Source organism: Sarcophilus harrisii, chromosome 1, assembly GCF_902635505.1.
Source record: "Sarcophilus harrisii chromosome 1, mSarHar1.11, whole genome shotgun sequence".
NCBI classification, from domain to species: Eukaryota; Metazoa; Chordata; class Mammalia; order Dasyuromorphia; family Dasyuridae; genus Sarcophilus; species Sarcophilus harrisii.
This window is the reverse complement of record NC_045426.1, coordinates 182,083,627-182,102,088: the sequence shown is the minus strand read 5'-3', so window position 1 is coordinate 182,102,088 and position 18,462 is coordinate 182,083,627. Positions and strand designations below refer to the sequence as shown.

General features: G+C 33.2%; 1 protein-coding gene across 11 annotated transcripts in view; it reads left to right on the top strand.

The window, feature by feature from the left end:
* The window catches only part of MEF2C (myocyte enhancer factor 2C), a 178,751-nt gene that overhangs the window by 85,688 nt on the left and 74,601 nt on the right, over nucleotides 1-18,462 (top strand). For all 11 annotated transcript variants that reach the window (XM_031967381.1, XM_023496084.2, XM_031967365.1 and 8 more), the window contains exon 3: nucleotides 4,031-4,234. In XM_031967381.1, the coding sequence (XP_031823241.1) occupies nucleotides 4,031-4,234 (204 nt within the window). The remainder of the gene's footprint in view (nucleotides 1-4,030; nucleotides 4,235-18,462) is intronic.

Below are 18,462 nucleotides of genomic sequence, written 5' to 3'. Positions count from 1 at the left end.
GATATGTGATCCTGAGCAAGTCCCTTACCCCCAACTGACTTAAAAAACAAAAACAAAATATGACAAGTCTTAAGCAACAATGAGATGGAACACTAGAACTGGGAGACTAGCTACACAGAAAAATTCTAATAGTTCTCCTCAGTTTCATGGGCCAGTTATCAAGCCTAAGAGATCAAGTAAAGAAAAGAGGAAGCAGGTAAATACTATAAATTCAGGCAAATAAAGGGTAAAGTATAGAAAGATTTGCCAAGTTGGACAAATCGGTAAGGATTGTGGGTTCAAGTAATACAGGGTATTCAGCTATAGCAAGGAAGGAGAGAGAGGAAGGGTAGGATTCTCCACAGTAACATATTAGAGCTGGAAGAAACCTTTAAAATGTTATAGTACAATACTTTTATTTTTTAGATAAAGAAACTGAAAGTCAATTAAGGCTAATTCTTTCTACTGCCCTGGTCTGTCAAAGAATATGAGAAATGGGACAGCTATTCTAAGAGATAATGCTAAAAGGGATATGGTGACGTTAGGAAAAAAATAAGAGAGAAAAAGAAAGGAAGAGAATTTTGAAGTGGGATCTAATAGAAGATAGTTCCAAAGGATACCATGAAAAGAGAGGGAAAAAAAGGTTATGCATTGGGGAGAAGGAGTTTATTATGAATTATAGAGGTGATAGTCTTTCTGATAACTCCAGATAACTGACTTTCCCAAAGTCACACAATTAGTAAGTGGAAAAGCCAGTTTTTGAACTCGGGTCCTCTGACTCCAAATCTAGGACTTCTATAATGGGACTGAGCAAGAAAGAGATGCAGAGTCTAGGAAATCTAGCTCAGACTGGTGGAAATAAATAGATTGTATAAGAAAGGGCTTCTTAAACTTTCTCCACACATGACCCCTTTCTACCTGAGAAATTTTTACCCCATCTCAAATCAGAGTGTATATTCTGGCTGCATCCATGCAGGCATAGTGTAAAATATGCATGTTGTATGTGAAGAACCACTGAAATTGTGTGATGAAACATGGACAAGCACTGCCAGAAACCACTTGGATTCATTATGTGTTGGATTTTAGTTAATCTTTGGTCATCCATAGCTCTCTTCAACAATGAGATGATTCAAACCAGTTCCACTTGTTCAATGATGAAGAGAGTCATCTACACCCAGAGAAAGAATAGTGGGAACAGAGTGTGAACCACAACATAGCACTCTCTCTCTGTTGTTATTTGCTTGCATTTTGTTTTCTTTCTTAGTTCTTCTTTTTCTTCCTTCTTGATCTGATTTTTCTTGTTCAGCAAAATAACTGTATAAATATGTACACATATATTGGATTTAACATGTATTTTAACATATTTAATATGTATTGAACTACTTGTCAGCTAGAGGAGTGGGTGGGGGGAAGGAAGGGAAAATTTGGAACAAAAGGTTTTGCAAGGGTCAATGTTGAAAAAAATTACCCATGCAGGTTTTGTAAATAAAAACCTTTAATAATAAAAAAAAATTTGGTCATTATGTTCAGAAATCTTTTATTATTGACAGTTTTTTCAATTCCCCACATTAAGTTATATGACCCCTATGGAGTCATGAACCACCGCTTAAGAAGCTTTAGTATAATGCTGCAGTCAATCTAAATTTCAGAAAGATCAAGCAAATAGAGGTAGGAACCCAGATGAGAGTAATGGAGAATAAATTTCCAGGAACAGCAGCAAAGGTTCTGAACAACACAGTAGAGAAAAGCAGACTAAACAAAGCATCCAGACATTAATAAGTCAAGATCAACAGTTAGTGGAAAAAGTACTAGTTTGGGAGCTGGAAAGTCTAGGTTCGAGGTTGAGCTCCAACATTTACTCAACTCTCTCACCTTGGTTTTTTCTCACTAAGCCTCAGTTTCATCATCTATAGAGTGAGAATAAAAATACACATACTTCTTAATCATATTTTTGTTATGAAGAACCCATTTAAAGCCCTCTTGGAGTTTTGGAGTATCATTATCTTACTAAGTGAAGGTAGTGGCAGCAAGATTTGAGCTTAGTAGATCATCAAGGGCTTCAAGAGCTTCTCTATTTTTTTCTCTATTTTCTCTATTTTTTCTACCATGATGAAGATTGATTTCAGAGTGACATTGGACCAAGACTCCAATTAGAAGCAAATTAATAGCTTCAACAAGTAGTAAGGAAGAAAATACTGATACTTCTGAAAGTCAGTGAAAAGGGGAGCATATCCAGAAATTCAGCTTAATTAAATCTAATAAGCATTTGTCCACTTCAAAACATTGTTTTATATATGTTTATGAGTGTTTAATACAAGAGAAGACATACATAAATAAAAATGAAAAAGTTAAAAGATGACAAGGATAAAAGGAATGCAAATAAAAGGTGTTCAGAAAGTTTAAGGAAGAAGATATTATTGGAAGATTGGGTTCTGGGGTAGGGCTGGGAAAGGTGATGATGTGACTAAGAAAGGTTTCCTAAAGGAGGTGTCACCTGAATTGAGTATTGAAAGATGTGAAGATTTCAAAGATGAGTTAAGGAAGGATATGTGTATTCTATATACTGAACATTTATTAAACAAATACATAGACAAGGGAGTATGGGGTGGTCCATGAAGGAGGAAGCAGTTTAATTTAACTGGAAGATAAAGAGAAAGAAGAGAGTAATAGGAAATAAAGCTGAAAAGGTAGGTCAATATGGATGTAGAGGGCTTTAAATATCAGCCTACTTTGTTGTTATTGTTGCTTTTAACTTTAAATTATTGTTTCTGAAAAGATAAGCAATGCAGGTTATCAGATCTATGCAAAAGAAAGGTTATTTGGCAGATATAGAAAGGATGAATTAGAAAAAAAGCAATGAAAAGAGGCAAAGTGACACAATTAGGGGGTGGTTAATACTAATTGAAGTTGAAAGCTTTAGTCATCTTAAAATGAGATTATGGAGATCTGACTGAAGAACTGACAGTACAAATGGAAGAAAAAAGGTAAATCATAGATATTTTAAAAGAAGAAATAATAGAAATTGGTGGTGAAACATTGAATAAAGGAGTGAGTGATGAAAAAGGGTCAAAGATACTGTCACAGTAATGTAACTGGTTAGGCTAGAAGTGTTGAGGAAAACAGAACTGTTACTTTTTTTTTTTTTAATTTTGTCTAAAGATATTTCCTAAATCCTGATTTTGTGACTACCAGAAGACATCACTGATGGAGAGCTAAAGAAATCTTAGAGATAATTCAATACTACTCTAGAACTTTCCTGAGAAGAAAAATGAGTCTCAGGAATGTTAAATAACTTGCCAAACATACTACTAGGAAGTAAGTGTTTGTGGCAGAATTTGTACCCACAACCTCTAATTCCAAAGTCAGAGTTGTTTCCATTGTACAATGCACAATTAATCATTTCTGAGGTCAGGCTTCAATTTTATCACAGAACTAAATAAATAAGAAATTAAATTTTAACTTTCAAATTAGCTAACTTGATGCCTACCAAAAAGGCCTGAGTAAAAAAAAAAAAAAAAAAAAAAAAATAGTTTCTGCCAGAGTTAGAAATTGAGATTTTGGAATGCAAGCCTTTTAAAATATGAAACTTTTAGAAAGGAAGGGAAGGCAAAGCAAGGGTAGACAAGAAAAGGGAAGAGAGATTAAATGAAAAGATATATTTGAGCAAAATATTTGATACTCTGAAATGAAATTTTGTAAATGGATGGGTTCCAAAGGTAGGACATTGGATTGCGAAATAACAAAAATCTCCTTGCTTGTCTTCATAAAAACATACGACTTTCAAATGATGCATTAAGTTATGTATATATACATACATATATATAGGTATGTATGTATGTATGTGTGTGTATATATATATATATATGTCTACAGTTTAGAACCCACAGATTTTTATATTCTTAGCTAAAATACAGTTTGGAATGTGTTTGCTTCTTTTCTGAATATAAAAGTGTTTGGGAGAGTATGGCAGCTATGTCATTGTTTTAAGAAAGAAAAGAGTACTTTAAAAAACACACAATTTTTGACAGACTTTTTCTCTCTTTTTTTTCAGGTGACATTTACAAAGAGGAAATTTGGATTAATGAAGAAGGCTTATGAGCTGAGTGTTCTATGTGACTGTGAGATTGCGCTAATCATCTTTAACAGCACCAACAAACTGTTTCAGTATGCCAGCACGGACATGGACAAAGTGTTGCTGAAATACACAGAGTACAATGAGCCACACGAGAGCCGAACAAATTCAGACATTGTTGAGGTAAGAATTAAGGCTTTATGAGAGTAAAGCTTTGACAGAACTGTAGGACAACTCACCAAATGTTTATATTGCTTCTGAACTGCAGTACTTAATTCTCTTCAGAATGTAGTTATGTCAAGAATAGTGGGAGGGAGAGAGGGGAGTTACCTAAAACTAATGCTGTTATGATTGATCTGTTTATCCCTTTTTTTCTTATTCATATAATTGGAATGCTAGAGAAAATTATTCATTTTAAATTAGATTATATGATCCACTTCTGTAAAACTTGAACACACATTCGGCATCTGATAATTCATGAAGAAGTAATTTTAAATGATTGTTGTAGCAAAAATTTTTTTTTTACAGAAATAAATTCCGATTAAATATATTGCATTAAGAATAATGTGGCAGATTTTCAGCACAAGGATTTTCGTTTTCTGGCATGTTCAGGACTTCTTAGTCCTTTTCTTATAGGATCTCTAGAAAGAGGATGATATATCATTAATAACTATAATATGCAAGTTAATATATGATTCAATTCAGAGGGGAGGTTAAAAAAAAGAGTAGCATGAGAAATTTTAAAAGAGAGGGATACATTGGGGAAAACTTTGTAGAAGAGATGATGATGCCTAACCTGGCCCTGAAAGTGAGATTCATTTTCTGAGTGTTTAATGGAAAACAGGAGAGTCTAATTCAAGGTCAGAATTGAAAAGGAGAGAGGAGCAGACAACATGAGGAAATATACATGATTGTGAAAGGGTTAAAAGCAAATATTACTAAACATTAAGACACAACAGCAAGTATAACAAAATTTTATTATAACTTGTTTACAGTTGTTCAGCACACTCTGTGTTTGAGATTCAAAATAATCCCCAGGGTTTAACCTTCATGAGCAAAAAATATTAAGGGAAGAAAGTAAAAGATGAGAGTTTTTCAATTTTATTAGCTTATTCTTCTTACTTATCTTCTACTGGATCTTGCTATTTTCCTGTTTTCTTAGAATATTTTGAAAAATGTATTTACGAAAGTCATTTTGATCAAAGTAAATGTCATTCCTACCATAATTAGTCTCGGTCATTACTAAAGAAATAATAGTAGTATTTTGTTCAAATAAAATTAATCAACCCATAGCTCTCCCTCTCACATTTTTCCTCCCTTCAACAGTTAAAAATGTTTTTTAACTTCACTATTAATAATGGTTATTATTAAAAGTTAGTTTGAAGTTTTCAATGAATGTCATGCTTTTAAATATTCTTCATTCCAAGACTAAATGAAAAAAATATTAACTTTAGGGAGGCAAAAGTAAATTATGAATAGATCTCATGCAATTATGTGCTTAAGAGTTCTTAGAGATCATTCAAGTGGTCACTACAAATATAAAATTTAAAGTTGATACTTAACTGAAAAATGCTTTGTATTTGAGGAAATTTATGTATTTAATGCTTCTCTTAGAAATAGTATTTATGTATCTATATATATAGGTATACATGAATATATGTGTGTAGATCGATAGATAAATAGATGGATAGGTAGATAGATAGATGTATAATGTAAATGGATACATTTACATTATAGAGTACTTTTGTTGTTGTTATAGACTTGTAAATTCATTGGTGTCTGAGAGAACTCCCAGTATGGAAATGCCTTCTAACAGTGCATATAGCAATTCTTCTACAACTTAGAAAAATGCCTGGTCAATTGATAGGTTAAGTGACTCACCCAGTGGCAAGCTGTCAACATGTAACAGGTCTCCTGAATTCCAAAGCTGATTCTATCCACACTGTGGCACACTGCTTCGATATGTAAATATATAAATTTGTGACTATATGGAAATAATCAGTTTTTGGTATATTGTCCATACTCATGGTGTTCTTATTTTTCTTGTCTACATATACAAGTCAAAAGTATTATGTCAATCAGTCATCAATATGAATTTATTAAGTACCTACTATGTTCTGTGCAATGAACTAAGTCTTGTGGTATTTTTTTAAAAAGGCAAAAGACTATCGCTGTCCATGAGGAGCTTATAATAGGGGAAAGATTAAGCAAACAATGCATAAACAAACTATATAAAAGATAATAGGAAATAGCAGAAAGAAGGCACTAGAATTTAGACAGATTAGGAATGGGTTCCTATAAAAGATGGGATTTTAGCTCAGAATTGAAAAAAGCCAGGGAATACTTATAAGATAAAGTCTTCCATTTTTCAAAATCATAGCTCATTTTTATCTGTAATATTTAATGCTTTAATATTTCATCTTGGTGTGAAGATAGCATTAAGTTCTCAATGACCATATATTTGGAATTTGACTTCCGACATTTCCTACTAAGCTGGAAAGGCTTAGTGTACAAACCTGAGAATGTCCTTCATCTCCTAAATTCAAAGAAAATCATCACCAGAAGTTTGACCAAAATGCTTTTGGCCACAACATTCATGAAGACAAACTAAGACATGAAGGTTTACATCAGTGGGATAATAGGCCCATGCTAATGAAATTACAAATCCTAGAAGTATTAAAGGTTTTTAAGCTTAGAAATACTAAATAAAATTCAACAACAAAACCTCAGGAAATACAGGAAATTGTTTAGTTCCTTGAAAATTTTTGTAATGGGATTTAATTTCTGTTGTTTGGTCATGTTAGACTCTTCATTACCCCTTTTAGGGTTTTATTGGCAAAGATACTAGAATGGTTTACCATTTCTTTCTCTGGCTCATTTTACAGATGAAGAAACTGAGGTAAACAGATTTAACTGACTTGCTCAAGATCACGCAGAAAGTTAGCATCTAAGGTCAAATTTGAACTCACGTCCTCCTAACTCCACTAAATTAAGCTGCTTTAACACTGAATTCTTTAAATGTTACCATTCCTTAAAGATTAAATTAAATAGAAGACAATCATTTTGCTTCAAATATAGGGAGATACTTCAGTTTCATGTGTGTTTTGTGGTCAATTTAAAGAGTTTAACATATAAGTGAGGTCTCTTTTTGAGAATACAGTTAATGGAGTATACAATCCTCCTAGATAGCTTAGAAGCACTTAAACACTGCTTATTTTCCATTTCCTTTTACAAATGGAGATTTAGAAGTCTTTAGGATATTAAAGAGGCAGTTATTTTTTCTTCAGTGTAGCATCATCAAACTATTTTGAACCCAGAAAAGGTGCACTTTTGAAACTTTTAGGTCACACTTTCAGAATGACAATGGACTATATATTGTGAGATATTTATCTGAGAATGTGCCAGTCACTTTCATCAATTATTAAAGCAAAATTAACAAAGAAAAAAGATTTTAAGAGTTAAAGTGAATTAAATGCACTTAGCCTTCTCAGCCCAATTAATTCCTGATTTCCCTGTTTTCAAGCCTCAGATAAAATTTTTCATACCAGAAGTCTTTCCCAATTCTCCCTAATACTGATGTCTTTTCTCTAAGAGTATTTGCAATTTATCCTACATATGCCTTGTTTGTCCACAGTTGTTTCCATGTTGTTTCTGCCATTAGATTGTAAGCTCTTTGAAGTCAGGGATTTTTTAATATCCTCTAGGGTTCATGCATTGCTTGGCACATTATTTGTTCAATGATTCAGACATGCCCAACTCTCTATGACTCAGTTGACTAAATAGCACACCAGAATCTCTATCTGAGAGGTTTTCTTCCAATGTCATGCATTCCAATACAGCTCATGGGATTTTCTTGATAAAGTTGCTGGAGTGTTTTGCCATTTCCTTCACAAGTGGGTCAGTTTTTGTCAGAAGTCTCCAACATAAGATGAACATTTTGGGTAGTCCAGTGTGTCATAACTGATAGTTTCAGTGAGCTGCACAAGCCCCTCCACCACAACAAGGCAGTGATCCAGGAGGGCAGAGAATAAGCAAATAAAGTATATAAATGTTTGTTGACTTCATTAAACTCTAACATGGCAAAGGTTTACTTTAACCAGTCTTTAAAATAGCTAGACAGGAGAATATGGAGATCATTCAGGAAAGGAGAGGGGAAAGGATGGAGGGGGGAGAATCAGTCACATTGACTTAATTTGTGCACTTGAATAGAAATTGATTATATTGTATAGAAGATATAGATAGTCTTGCTTATGGGGAAGGACAGCACTGAGAAATCAGTTTTCATGTAGATTTAACAAAACCTTGAAATTTCAGTAATCTTGATGCTACTAAGTAAAGTTTTAAATCATGTTTATTTGCAATAAAAGAATTATAACTGAATGGAGTTAAATAGCAGAAGAGTTCTAGTATGAAGGGTCATTTGTTATGCCTCTTCCCATTTGGATTATTACCTTTACTCCCAACCCCCCAAATTAGTTTATTCACCAGGAAAAAGAGAAAAACCACACGGTTTCAAACATTCAGACTGAAATATAAGATTCCTGGGCCATGTTACAGACAGTGTTGCAGGGTCAGAGGAAATTGTGCAGTGCGTGGGTGTTGAAAAAGATTCTTCTCTTAACAAAAAAGCTCTGCGTAATTATCATGTCTTTGCTTGATAATTAGCACTACTGTTACAATGGCACAAAGACTCACAAAAGCTTAACGAGAAGACTGCAATCGGGTTTTTTTGTTTTTTTTTTTTTTCCCTCCATTCTGAATGCAGTTTGGATATATGTTTAGATACAATATATAAATGTGTTGGATTTAGTAAATGTGCTAAATTTTTAATCCGTTGGTTTAAAAAACAAAAACAGTTGTTGTATTTAAAGCATTTCCTTTGAAGGAAGTCCATTTCATTTAACTTTACTGACATTAAGAGAGAATATTTACCTTTGTGTATAAGGCTATTAAAATGCTATAAGAATTCTGAAGATATTAATGGGCCATGTCTTTCCCCGCTCGGTTGTGCTCAACGGTCCAAATTTACTTAACCACCCCCCACCTTACATACAGAAAATGGTTTGCTTTACATAGAGCTCCATTCTGAACATTCTTCAGCATTGTGAAGAATACTGTTCATTCCTTTGGTATACATTATTGCCAACTGTGTACGTAGCTCTATAATGCATACAGTAAGGGAAACAAAAGAAACAGATGTAGAGAAATTTACAACCCATTTATGGAGACAAAACACAACCTAGGTTAGACAAAATGATATCAGAGTGGTACAGCTATAGAAATGAATGCTAAAAAATCCAAGTAAATTCAAAAAACATCCTTTGTTTCTATGGTCCTGGGGAGAGAATCCTTTCCATGATTGGGCGGTTTTATAAGCTCACTCTAGTAGACTCAGTGGGCAGCTAGATGGCACAGTGAATAGAGAGCTGGACCTGGAGTCAGTAAGATCTGATTTGAAATCCAGCCTTATATGCTTATTAACTGTGTGACCCTGGACAAGTCATCAGATGTTTGATGGCCTCAGTTTCCCCATCTGTAAAATGGGAATAATAATAGTACCTTCCTCAGGGTTGTAACAAGGTTCAATTTATATAATAATTATAAAGTATTTTAGCATTTGATGCCTGAAATTGAGGAAGTGCAGTATTTTATTAACTATTGTTATTATTCATTATAAATAATAGTAGTCCAAAAAGCTTCAAAGTAGTAAATTGCTTTTCTGCTCCTTAGGAGATGATACATTTATATTTTAAAAAGCAGAACAGAATAGTGGCTTTCTAAGGAGATGATTGCCCTATTTAACATATCCTTTACCCAACTATCCGCTTAAGCTTAAAATTGTTCATTTCTAACCATGCAGTTTAGTGGTGCAGTAGTGTGCTGGACTTGGAATTAGGGAGAATCATCATCTTAAATTCAAACCCTGATCTTTGACAAGTACTCTCTGTGTGAAACCGTTTACCTCAGTTTGCTGGAGAAGGAAATGGCAAAACTTTTTTAGCATCTTAGCCAAGAAAATCTCAAAATGGGATCATGAAAAGCTGAAGATACCTGAATAACAATAATAAAAACATGTCATTCCCTTGCTCACAGACCTTCAGTGGCTCTGTGGAACAGAGAGGTTTTTTGGATTTAAAAAAAAAACCAACTCATCACCCTTGCTGCACCAAAATCTATTTCCATCTTCTCTTTGCATATTGTTCTTATTTGTGCAGTTTCCTTGCCAGTAAGGAGCACTGATCCCCAGTCTTAACCAGACTCTCCTGACCATTCATAAAGGCCATCATCCTCCATCCCTGAAATGTATTCTCTCCCTGCTTCTCTGTCTACTAGATTTGTGTCTACCATCATTGCCCAGCCTCAGGTGCCACCAATTTTCTGAAGTCTTCTGTAACCCCAAAGCTAAATATAATTTAGGAACCTCAGTTTGTTTCTCTCTTTTTGCCTTTATTTCCTATCTGGGTATACCAGAAATCTTAGTGCAACCTTTAGCTTTAGTACCTTAAATTTGCCCTGAGACTTTTGGGACCCTATACAATCTTTTATTTGTGTACATAGTGGAATCCCTCTTTTATATTGCAAGCTTTTTGAAAGTAGGGCTCAAGAGTAGAGATTTTCATCTTGATACGATGACTTGTACATATTAAAGGATCATAGACTTAGAATTGGAAGAGGTTATCTAATCCAACTCCTTATTTTTTTTTTTTTTTTTTTACCAATAACAGAATTAACCCTCCAGGTCACACAGATATTAAATGGCAGAGTCAAGATTTATATCCAGGTCCTTTTTCTTAAAGGCAAAGCCCTTTTCACCAATACCACAATTCATGTCAGTAGACTAGGATAGGGAATAGATCTGATTATTTTATTGTTATTGGGAACTCCAATGTATCTTCTTTCTGACTCATCTTAGCTATCTGGCTTGGAACTCTTTGAAGTTAAGGGACTTGCTCAGAGATCTGTAGCCAGTATTTAACCAAGGCAATGTTTGAATCCTGGTGTTCCCAGATTCAAGACTCTCTATCTAGGTATCAAAAACTTGATTTCTGCCTTCAAGAAGTTTACAATCTGATGAAGATAACATGCAAACAATTATGTATATTCAAAATATATATCAAGAAAACATAATCAATCTTAGGAGTGTCCTAGGTGTGACTCTACTTGGAAGGGGTAGAGCCTCAAAGGAGACTAAGAAAGGATCAAGGCAACAGTGAAGCCATTGCAAGTATGAAGAACAGCAGACCAAAAGGCAGTGAGTTGAGAGGAATGGCCTGTCGAAACCAGTGTCAAAACAGAGGATTTAGAGGTGGAAAGGGACGAGGTTACAAAGGGATTTAAATGTCAAAAGATATGATTCTGCACCATCTGTTCTAGAGGTAATAGGGACTCACTGGAGTTAATTGGCTAGGGTAATGACATGATCAAACCTACACCCTAAGAAAATCACCTTATTCTTTAGTAGTGTGTAGGTTTGAATGGGGAGAGGCTTGAGACATGGAGATTAGTCAGAAGACTAATTGCAATACTCCAGGTAAAAGAGGTAAGGGTTGTATTGGTGGTTGTGAATGGAGAGAAAGGGACATATACAAGATATTGCTATGGCAAAAATATCTATATTGTTAATGCAAGTGAGAAGTCAAGGATAACATCAAGATTGAAGTTAAAATCTTCATGATTCCAAGTACTGCAATCTATCTATCATGTCACCCAGAAGCCTCAAAAGAGTTTTATGACTTCAGTTTGAAATTAGATGTCCTTAAAAGTTAAAACACATTTCCCCATCAAATCAATAACTCTACTGATTAGTTTTAAACCTTATTTCATTTCACAAAGCAATTATGAATTATATGTGTATACCATATATGTCTATATATTGAATACATCGAACTATGAATGTATAAATATTTACATACAAATATGCATATACATGAAATATAAAAGATCTGACGTATTCCATTTCTGACCCATGATGACTTGCCTCTCCTTGAGCAACCTGGTGTCTTTCCTCCCCCAGTCCTGGATACTCAACATATTAGGAGAGACTTAGTACATACACCTAATAAAATTGAGCCATACTGAAGCTCAGAACTCCCAATTCACTAGCTCTAGCCTCCCAAATAGCGAAGATTATACAGATGATAAGTTTTATGTTTACATAAGTCAAAACTAATGCATACCTAAAGGCTAATTGTTAGATTGAAATGCAGAAATGTGTTCTTATTTTTTAATATTACCATTTGTTTAACTTGTACATATTTAATAAATATGTGATACTCAATCTCATTTAAGAAAATAATCAATACTGAACATCCAGAACATTAAGACTATTAAAACACTGAAACTGAAAATTGAGAACAAATTAACAAGTTCATTTCTTGGGAAGTTCAGTTGAATGTGTTAAAAGTTTCCATGAACTCTCTTTAAAATACGAGTTGTTCACAAAGATCATGGTATATTCATAAGAATAAAGAATTTGACAAAGTCTCATATTATTTTTCCATTCTGAGACTCAATTTCCTCATCTCTGAAATGATTAGGTTAGAATTTATGATCCTTAGCATTTCCAGCTCAAATGGTCTGTCTTGACATATTCATAAGAAAATTAGATTCCTTATAATTCTTACTGTCCACTTCTAATGTATTATTAGAATTAATCAATAAATAATCATAGTAATGATGGCAAAGGCAAACACAATAGGGAGTTTCAGTATAATGTAATAAGCTTCTATGCAACTTTGTTTTAAATGGTCTAACTCTATAATTTGGAATTGGAAGGTACTTTGGTGACAATCTAACCAGTCCTTTCATATTACGATTAGGAAACTTATGTCCAGAATAATGAAGTGACTTGTCTTGGTGAAGGTTATATATGTTGTAAATGTCAGAGATTTAAGATTTGGATTTAAGCCTTCTGACTTCAGTCAGTTATTTTTTTCTCTCAGTTTTTATTACCACTGCTATTGTAACAAGTTGTTTACTGAATCAAGAAAAATAGCATTAAGAAGTGAATTTCCCTTGACTGAAGATGAGACAGGAAGTAGTATTCACTTTTAAAAAAAAGGATTTCTTAATCTCAAATCCATGAATTTTTTTAAAAAGTTCTTCAGTGACTATATTTCTGAGTAATTGGTTTCTTTTGTAATACAACCTACTTGATTTTATGTATTTAAAAATCTTATTGAGAGAAGGATTTCTCCAGGCTGCCAAAGAAAGAAAACAAGTATTTATTAAGTACTTACTATGTACCAGACACTGTGCTAAGCAATTTACAAATATCAGTCACACAATGACTCTGGAAGGTAAATGCTATCATTATCCTCATTTTACAGTTGAGGAAACTGAGGTTAAGTGACTTGCTCAGGGTCACAACAAGTAAGTCTATGAGGGCATAGTTTAACTCAGGAAGACTTCTTGACTCCAGACCCAGCAATATCAATAGCACCACTGATTTGCTCTAGATGACTAATAAGTTGCTCTTTTGGGGTGGGGAAAATTGAGTTAAATATAATAAATAATGTTCATAACCTTGGTGATTTTTTTAAGACTTTGGACTTTATATACCATTTAAAACAATATTCTTATTCCAATCCATAACAATGTTCAAAACAATCAGAAAAGATTCCAAAAGACATGATCTTTCTTTGTTTAAGAGTAGTCATTGAAAATTTAAGTTTTTAAAACTTCGTATATAAAAAGTTCCTTTCACACAGATGGAAATCACAGATTCCCTATTCTTCTATCTTCCCACACATACACACGTGTGCACACACACATACATACATTCACACAAACACACACATATCCCTATTCACTACTACCACCCCAAAAAAGGTGAGGAGAAGAATTACCATTGCAAGCATTTATAGACAGTTAATTTTCAAGAAGAATTTCAAAGACTTTACCTAAGGCAAATGAGAAAATGAAGACTTTTTATGTGGAAGGGAAAATACAGAAAAATATAATCCTTCACTGTATACATATAAGAGTATATGTAGAGGTATATAGCCTAGATTTCTTTCTTAAGGACCATGCCTTAAAACCAAATCACTCTGATTGTCATTGATTGGTCAACAATGGACCTCAGTCCAAAACTCACTTGGTCATTATTTCAACCTTGATGATTCAGAATTTGTGTAAATAGTAATTTATTCTGTTTTGGCCAGAAACCCTGAGGGTCTTCCCCTATCAGATTTTTTTTTAATATAAATTAGGTAAAAGAGGCCATGCTTGACCTCATTTCTTACCTAGCCTTTAGTCAAATTGAGACCTGGGAACTTTAAAAAGTCAAGGTCTCCCATTGCATCCAGAGCCATTCCAAGTTATCCTGTTATATATCTGGCCACTGGATCCAGAGGCTCTGGAAGAAAGAGTAAGGCTGAAAAAAATACACAGCCTCCCTCACTTAAATCCAGTTCACTTGCAAATCATGGCATCACCTTCCAGATGTCCTGGCCCTTTTGGAGAAATAAGGACAACACAATAAGAGCATATGAAAAACTATGGCTCAGTGGTTATATTGTTCTCTTTGTTGATATTATATTTTTCTAGTAATTAAATTAAAAGCAAGTTAAATAAGTAGGGATTAAAGAAGAAAAAAGGAAGGAAGGAAGGAAGGAAGGAAATAAGGAAGGAAGGAAGGAAGGAAAGAAGGAAGGAAGGAAGAGAAAGAAAAGAAAGGAAGAATAAAGCAAAGTTATGTAGGCAAACCCTATATTAGTAGATCAGAAAATTTCATGAAACCAATTATAAAAAGTAGTTCTCAGAACCATCAAAATATATTAGAATATCACTTGTAATAAATACATTTTTTATATATTAGCTTAATGCTTTTGCAATTAATTAAATATATATGAAACACTTATTATCTGCAAGATATTGTGCTAAGCATCAGAGATACAGAGGCAAAAATTAATTAATCTTGCCTTCAAGAAGATTGCATTCTACTCTAGGTTCACAATATTAACTATATCCAAAGTAATTTCAGAAAGAAGAGAACATTGAACTGGAGGTATCTGAGTGATGATGGAAAGTAGGGATTCTAAGAGATAGAGATAGAAATACAAATGATATGTGTTATAATAATGCCTTTATAAAGACATAGGAACAGTAGTTAGATTGTCATATATAGAAAACCACTAATAGGCAGTTTGCCTAAAATTCAATTTGGTATCATTTAACTAACATTTATTAAGTGTCTGCTATGTACAAGTCATCAGGGATACAGAGACAAAATGAAATAATCCCTGTTCTTGAGGAATTTGCATTCTTTTCAGAAAAAAATATGTTAATACAAAATATACAAAGTAATTTCAGTGGAAAGAGTGGAGGTCAAATATGAAGGACAGTTTGTTAGCTATATAACAGAGTTATCCATAGGTACAATGGAAGTTTGGGGAAGACTGAGATAAGGGCAACTAGGGTTTGGGGCCGACATGAATAGGTTTGTGAGAGGAGAGAGTGGTGAAGGGAAAGTACAAGAATTTAATTCAATTTAACAAACATTTATTAAAGAACTCCCACTTACCAAGTATTAGGCATGGAGGGGTAATACAAAATGAAAAATGCCCTGCTTTTAAGAAGCCATGAAATAATTCTAGAAGAGGTGAGAGCTATGGTATAGCAGAAATTAAATGCTAGATGAAGGGTTTTGCATTTTATCCTGGAGACAGTAGAGAGCTATTGATGATGTTTGAGCAAAGATTTTCTTCTTAAAATTCTTGCTGCATTCCAGGGAAATGATAATATATCTTTGTAAAAATAAATCTTTATTTTCTATAAGGTTTTTTAAAGTGGGCTGTTTGTGTATATATGCTGAAAGTATATTATGAATAGAACTTCTTACCATTACATAAAACTCATAAATTCTCTGTCTACTGCCTGGTGGCCCTTGTAGATAGCTCTGATCTGTGCTTACCTCATTCTCCTTGGACTCAAATAATGTCATGGAAAAATTTGATATCAGTGGTAATTCCCACTGAACAAGACCTTGATCACAAAAAAAAAGGTTAAGAATTAGACAATGAATTGTATTCAAATTACAAAGACATATAGGCATGTAAAAAGCTACATGGGTATAACATTTTGAAGGAAATAAATGCTATACTCCCTTTTTACTGATTTATTATACATTATGCTGTTAAGACAGCTATGTATGTAATATATACTTTGTCATGCTTAAGTTTAGTCACCTGGTTGAAGTTCTGAATGAGGAAAAAAAAATCCCCTGTCAATTATTTGTAAAGGTCACAGAGTTAATGACTAGCTGGGAGGTTAATTAGATTCTGAAAGCCTCTTCATAGCAATTAATCTCTTATCTTTATGTTTTTAGTAAATAATCTCTCTTACTGTTTAGATATACTGTTTAAGGTAAGAAACACTATAAATAGGAAATCACAATCTTCTATTTATTCCTTAACCTAATCTCAAATATCATTGTATAAGAATTATGACTTAAGAATTCATATTGAACTATTAGATAATAATATATAGAAATTCTTATACTAGAATTTCTGTATCTTATTATGTTCTTTCCAGATTTTCTTAATTAGAATCTATCAGTTCTAAAAACATTTGTTTAAATACATACTGTGTGCAAAGGACTGTATTTTATTCATCAGATCCGTTTTCTGGATAAAAAATTGGTGAAGTCAGTTCAGTATTAAATTACAAAGGAAGGAAACAAGCATTTCCTAAGTATCCACTATATGCCACCCTCTCTACAAATACCATATTTGATCCTCACAACAATCCTGGGAGATAGATGCTATTATTATCCCCATTTTACTGTTGAACATGGTGTAAAAGGATTTGTCCAGAATCATATAGTTAATAAATACCTGAAGTTGTATTTGACCATTGGTTTTCTACTACACCACATGGCTGCCTCTATTTAGCAACTAATCTAGAAATGCTTTGGTTTTTCTGTCTTTTTTAAATCTAAATAACTATAATATTTTCACATTTATATTGACCATTCCCTTTTCTGAAAAGAAAAAAGTCCTACACTTGAGTTCTATAGAATATCTGCTATAAAAATGTGCTTTTAAACACAAAGCTTCTTGTCAGATGTTTATGTGCAACAAATCCTACAAGAGATACAATGACTGGATATTAAATACAGAATTTCAGAGTAAAGCTGGAGAATCCAAGTTTTCATCATTAGAGTTGTTAGGATTAAGGGCTGAAAGAAAAAGTGTCTAAAGTCTCAGAAGAGATGACCATCATCAGAAAAGCATTTAATAACTAATTGCTCATAAAAAGATAAATGAAGTACAAAAAAGCCCTTAAAAAGTAAAACACAAAAGTGAAATTTATCCAAAAAAATGAAAAAAGGATTTTAAAAGAGTGAAAAGAAATAAAGAATTTTGTAATTGTCAATGACAGGGAAGTTAAAATCTGCAACAATCCTTCCTGATATATACACACATATGTAAAAATACTGATCATTTTGCCAGTAGTTAAGGGAAAGAATTTTATGTTCATATAGGATTTATGTTTAAAATCTCTTTTTTGCACATTTTGAGTTTACTCTAAATTAATTTCTTATGAAGAAAAGAAAGCTCAATAGTGAGCTGATTTTCTTGAGTGGTGGAGGCATTGTTGTGGAGAATTCAGTTTCTTCAGCATTAAAGCATTTGGTTTTCATCAAATGACTCATAAAGTATGACCTGGAAAGCAATGTGGTATATGATAGCAGACTGAGAGGAATCGGAAGCCTTAGCTCTGCTCTTAGTTCAGCTCTGCAGGTTACTAGCTGTGTGATACTGGGTGAGTCATTTAACCCTCTTCCTTGTTCTTTCATTTATAAAATTGGGATAATAATTCCTGCCCTGTTGTGAGAATACAATGAAGCAATGCATATAAAGATGTTTTGGAAACTTTGAAGTATTGTTAAGATATAAGATGTTTTTATTTTTAATGCCAGGGGAAATTTTTAACTATTAAATGTTTGCTATAGGATAAGAATGGTTGGACTAAATGCCCAGTATTTGAAAATGTTAACTTTTAAAAGTGTTTTCCATATTAAGTCCTTCCTTTACTGTCATATCAAGCAAAAGAGAGGTAATGAGCAAAAACAACAAAAACAATACGTTGTCAAGTTAGATGATAGAAATGATACACAGATAGACAGACATAGATAGATTAGATAGATAGATAGATTGATTGATTGATAGATAGATAGATGGGTAGGAAGGTAAGTAGATAGGTAGGTAGGTAAGTAGGTAGATAGGTAGGGTAGGTAGATAAATGAACAGATGGATAGATAAACAGATGGAAAGAAAGATAAATGATAGATACAAAGACAGACAGATTGATATATGTGACGATGCCATTATACTTTTCAAGGTTTTTTCCTTTTTTTAATGTATGAGTAATTTGTAAATGTCTTGTTATAATTTCTACAGAAGTGC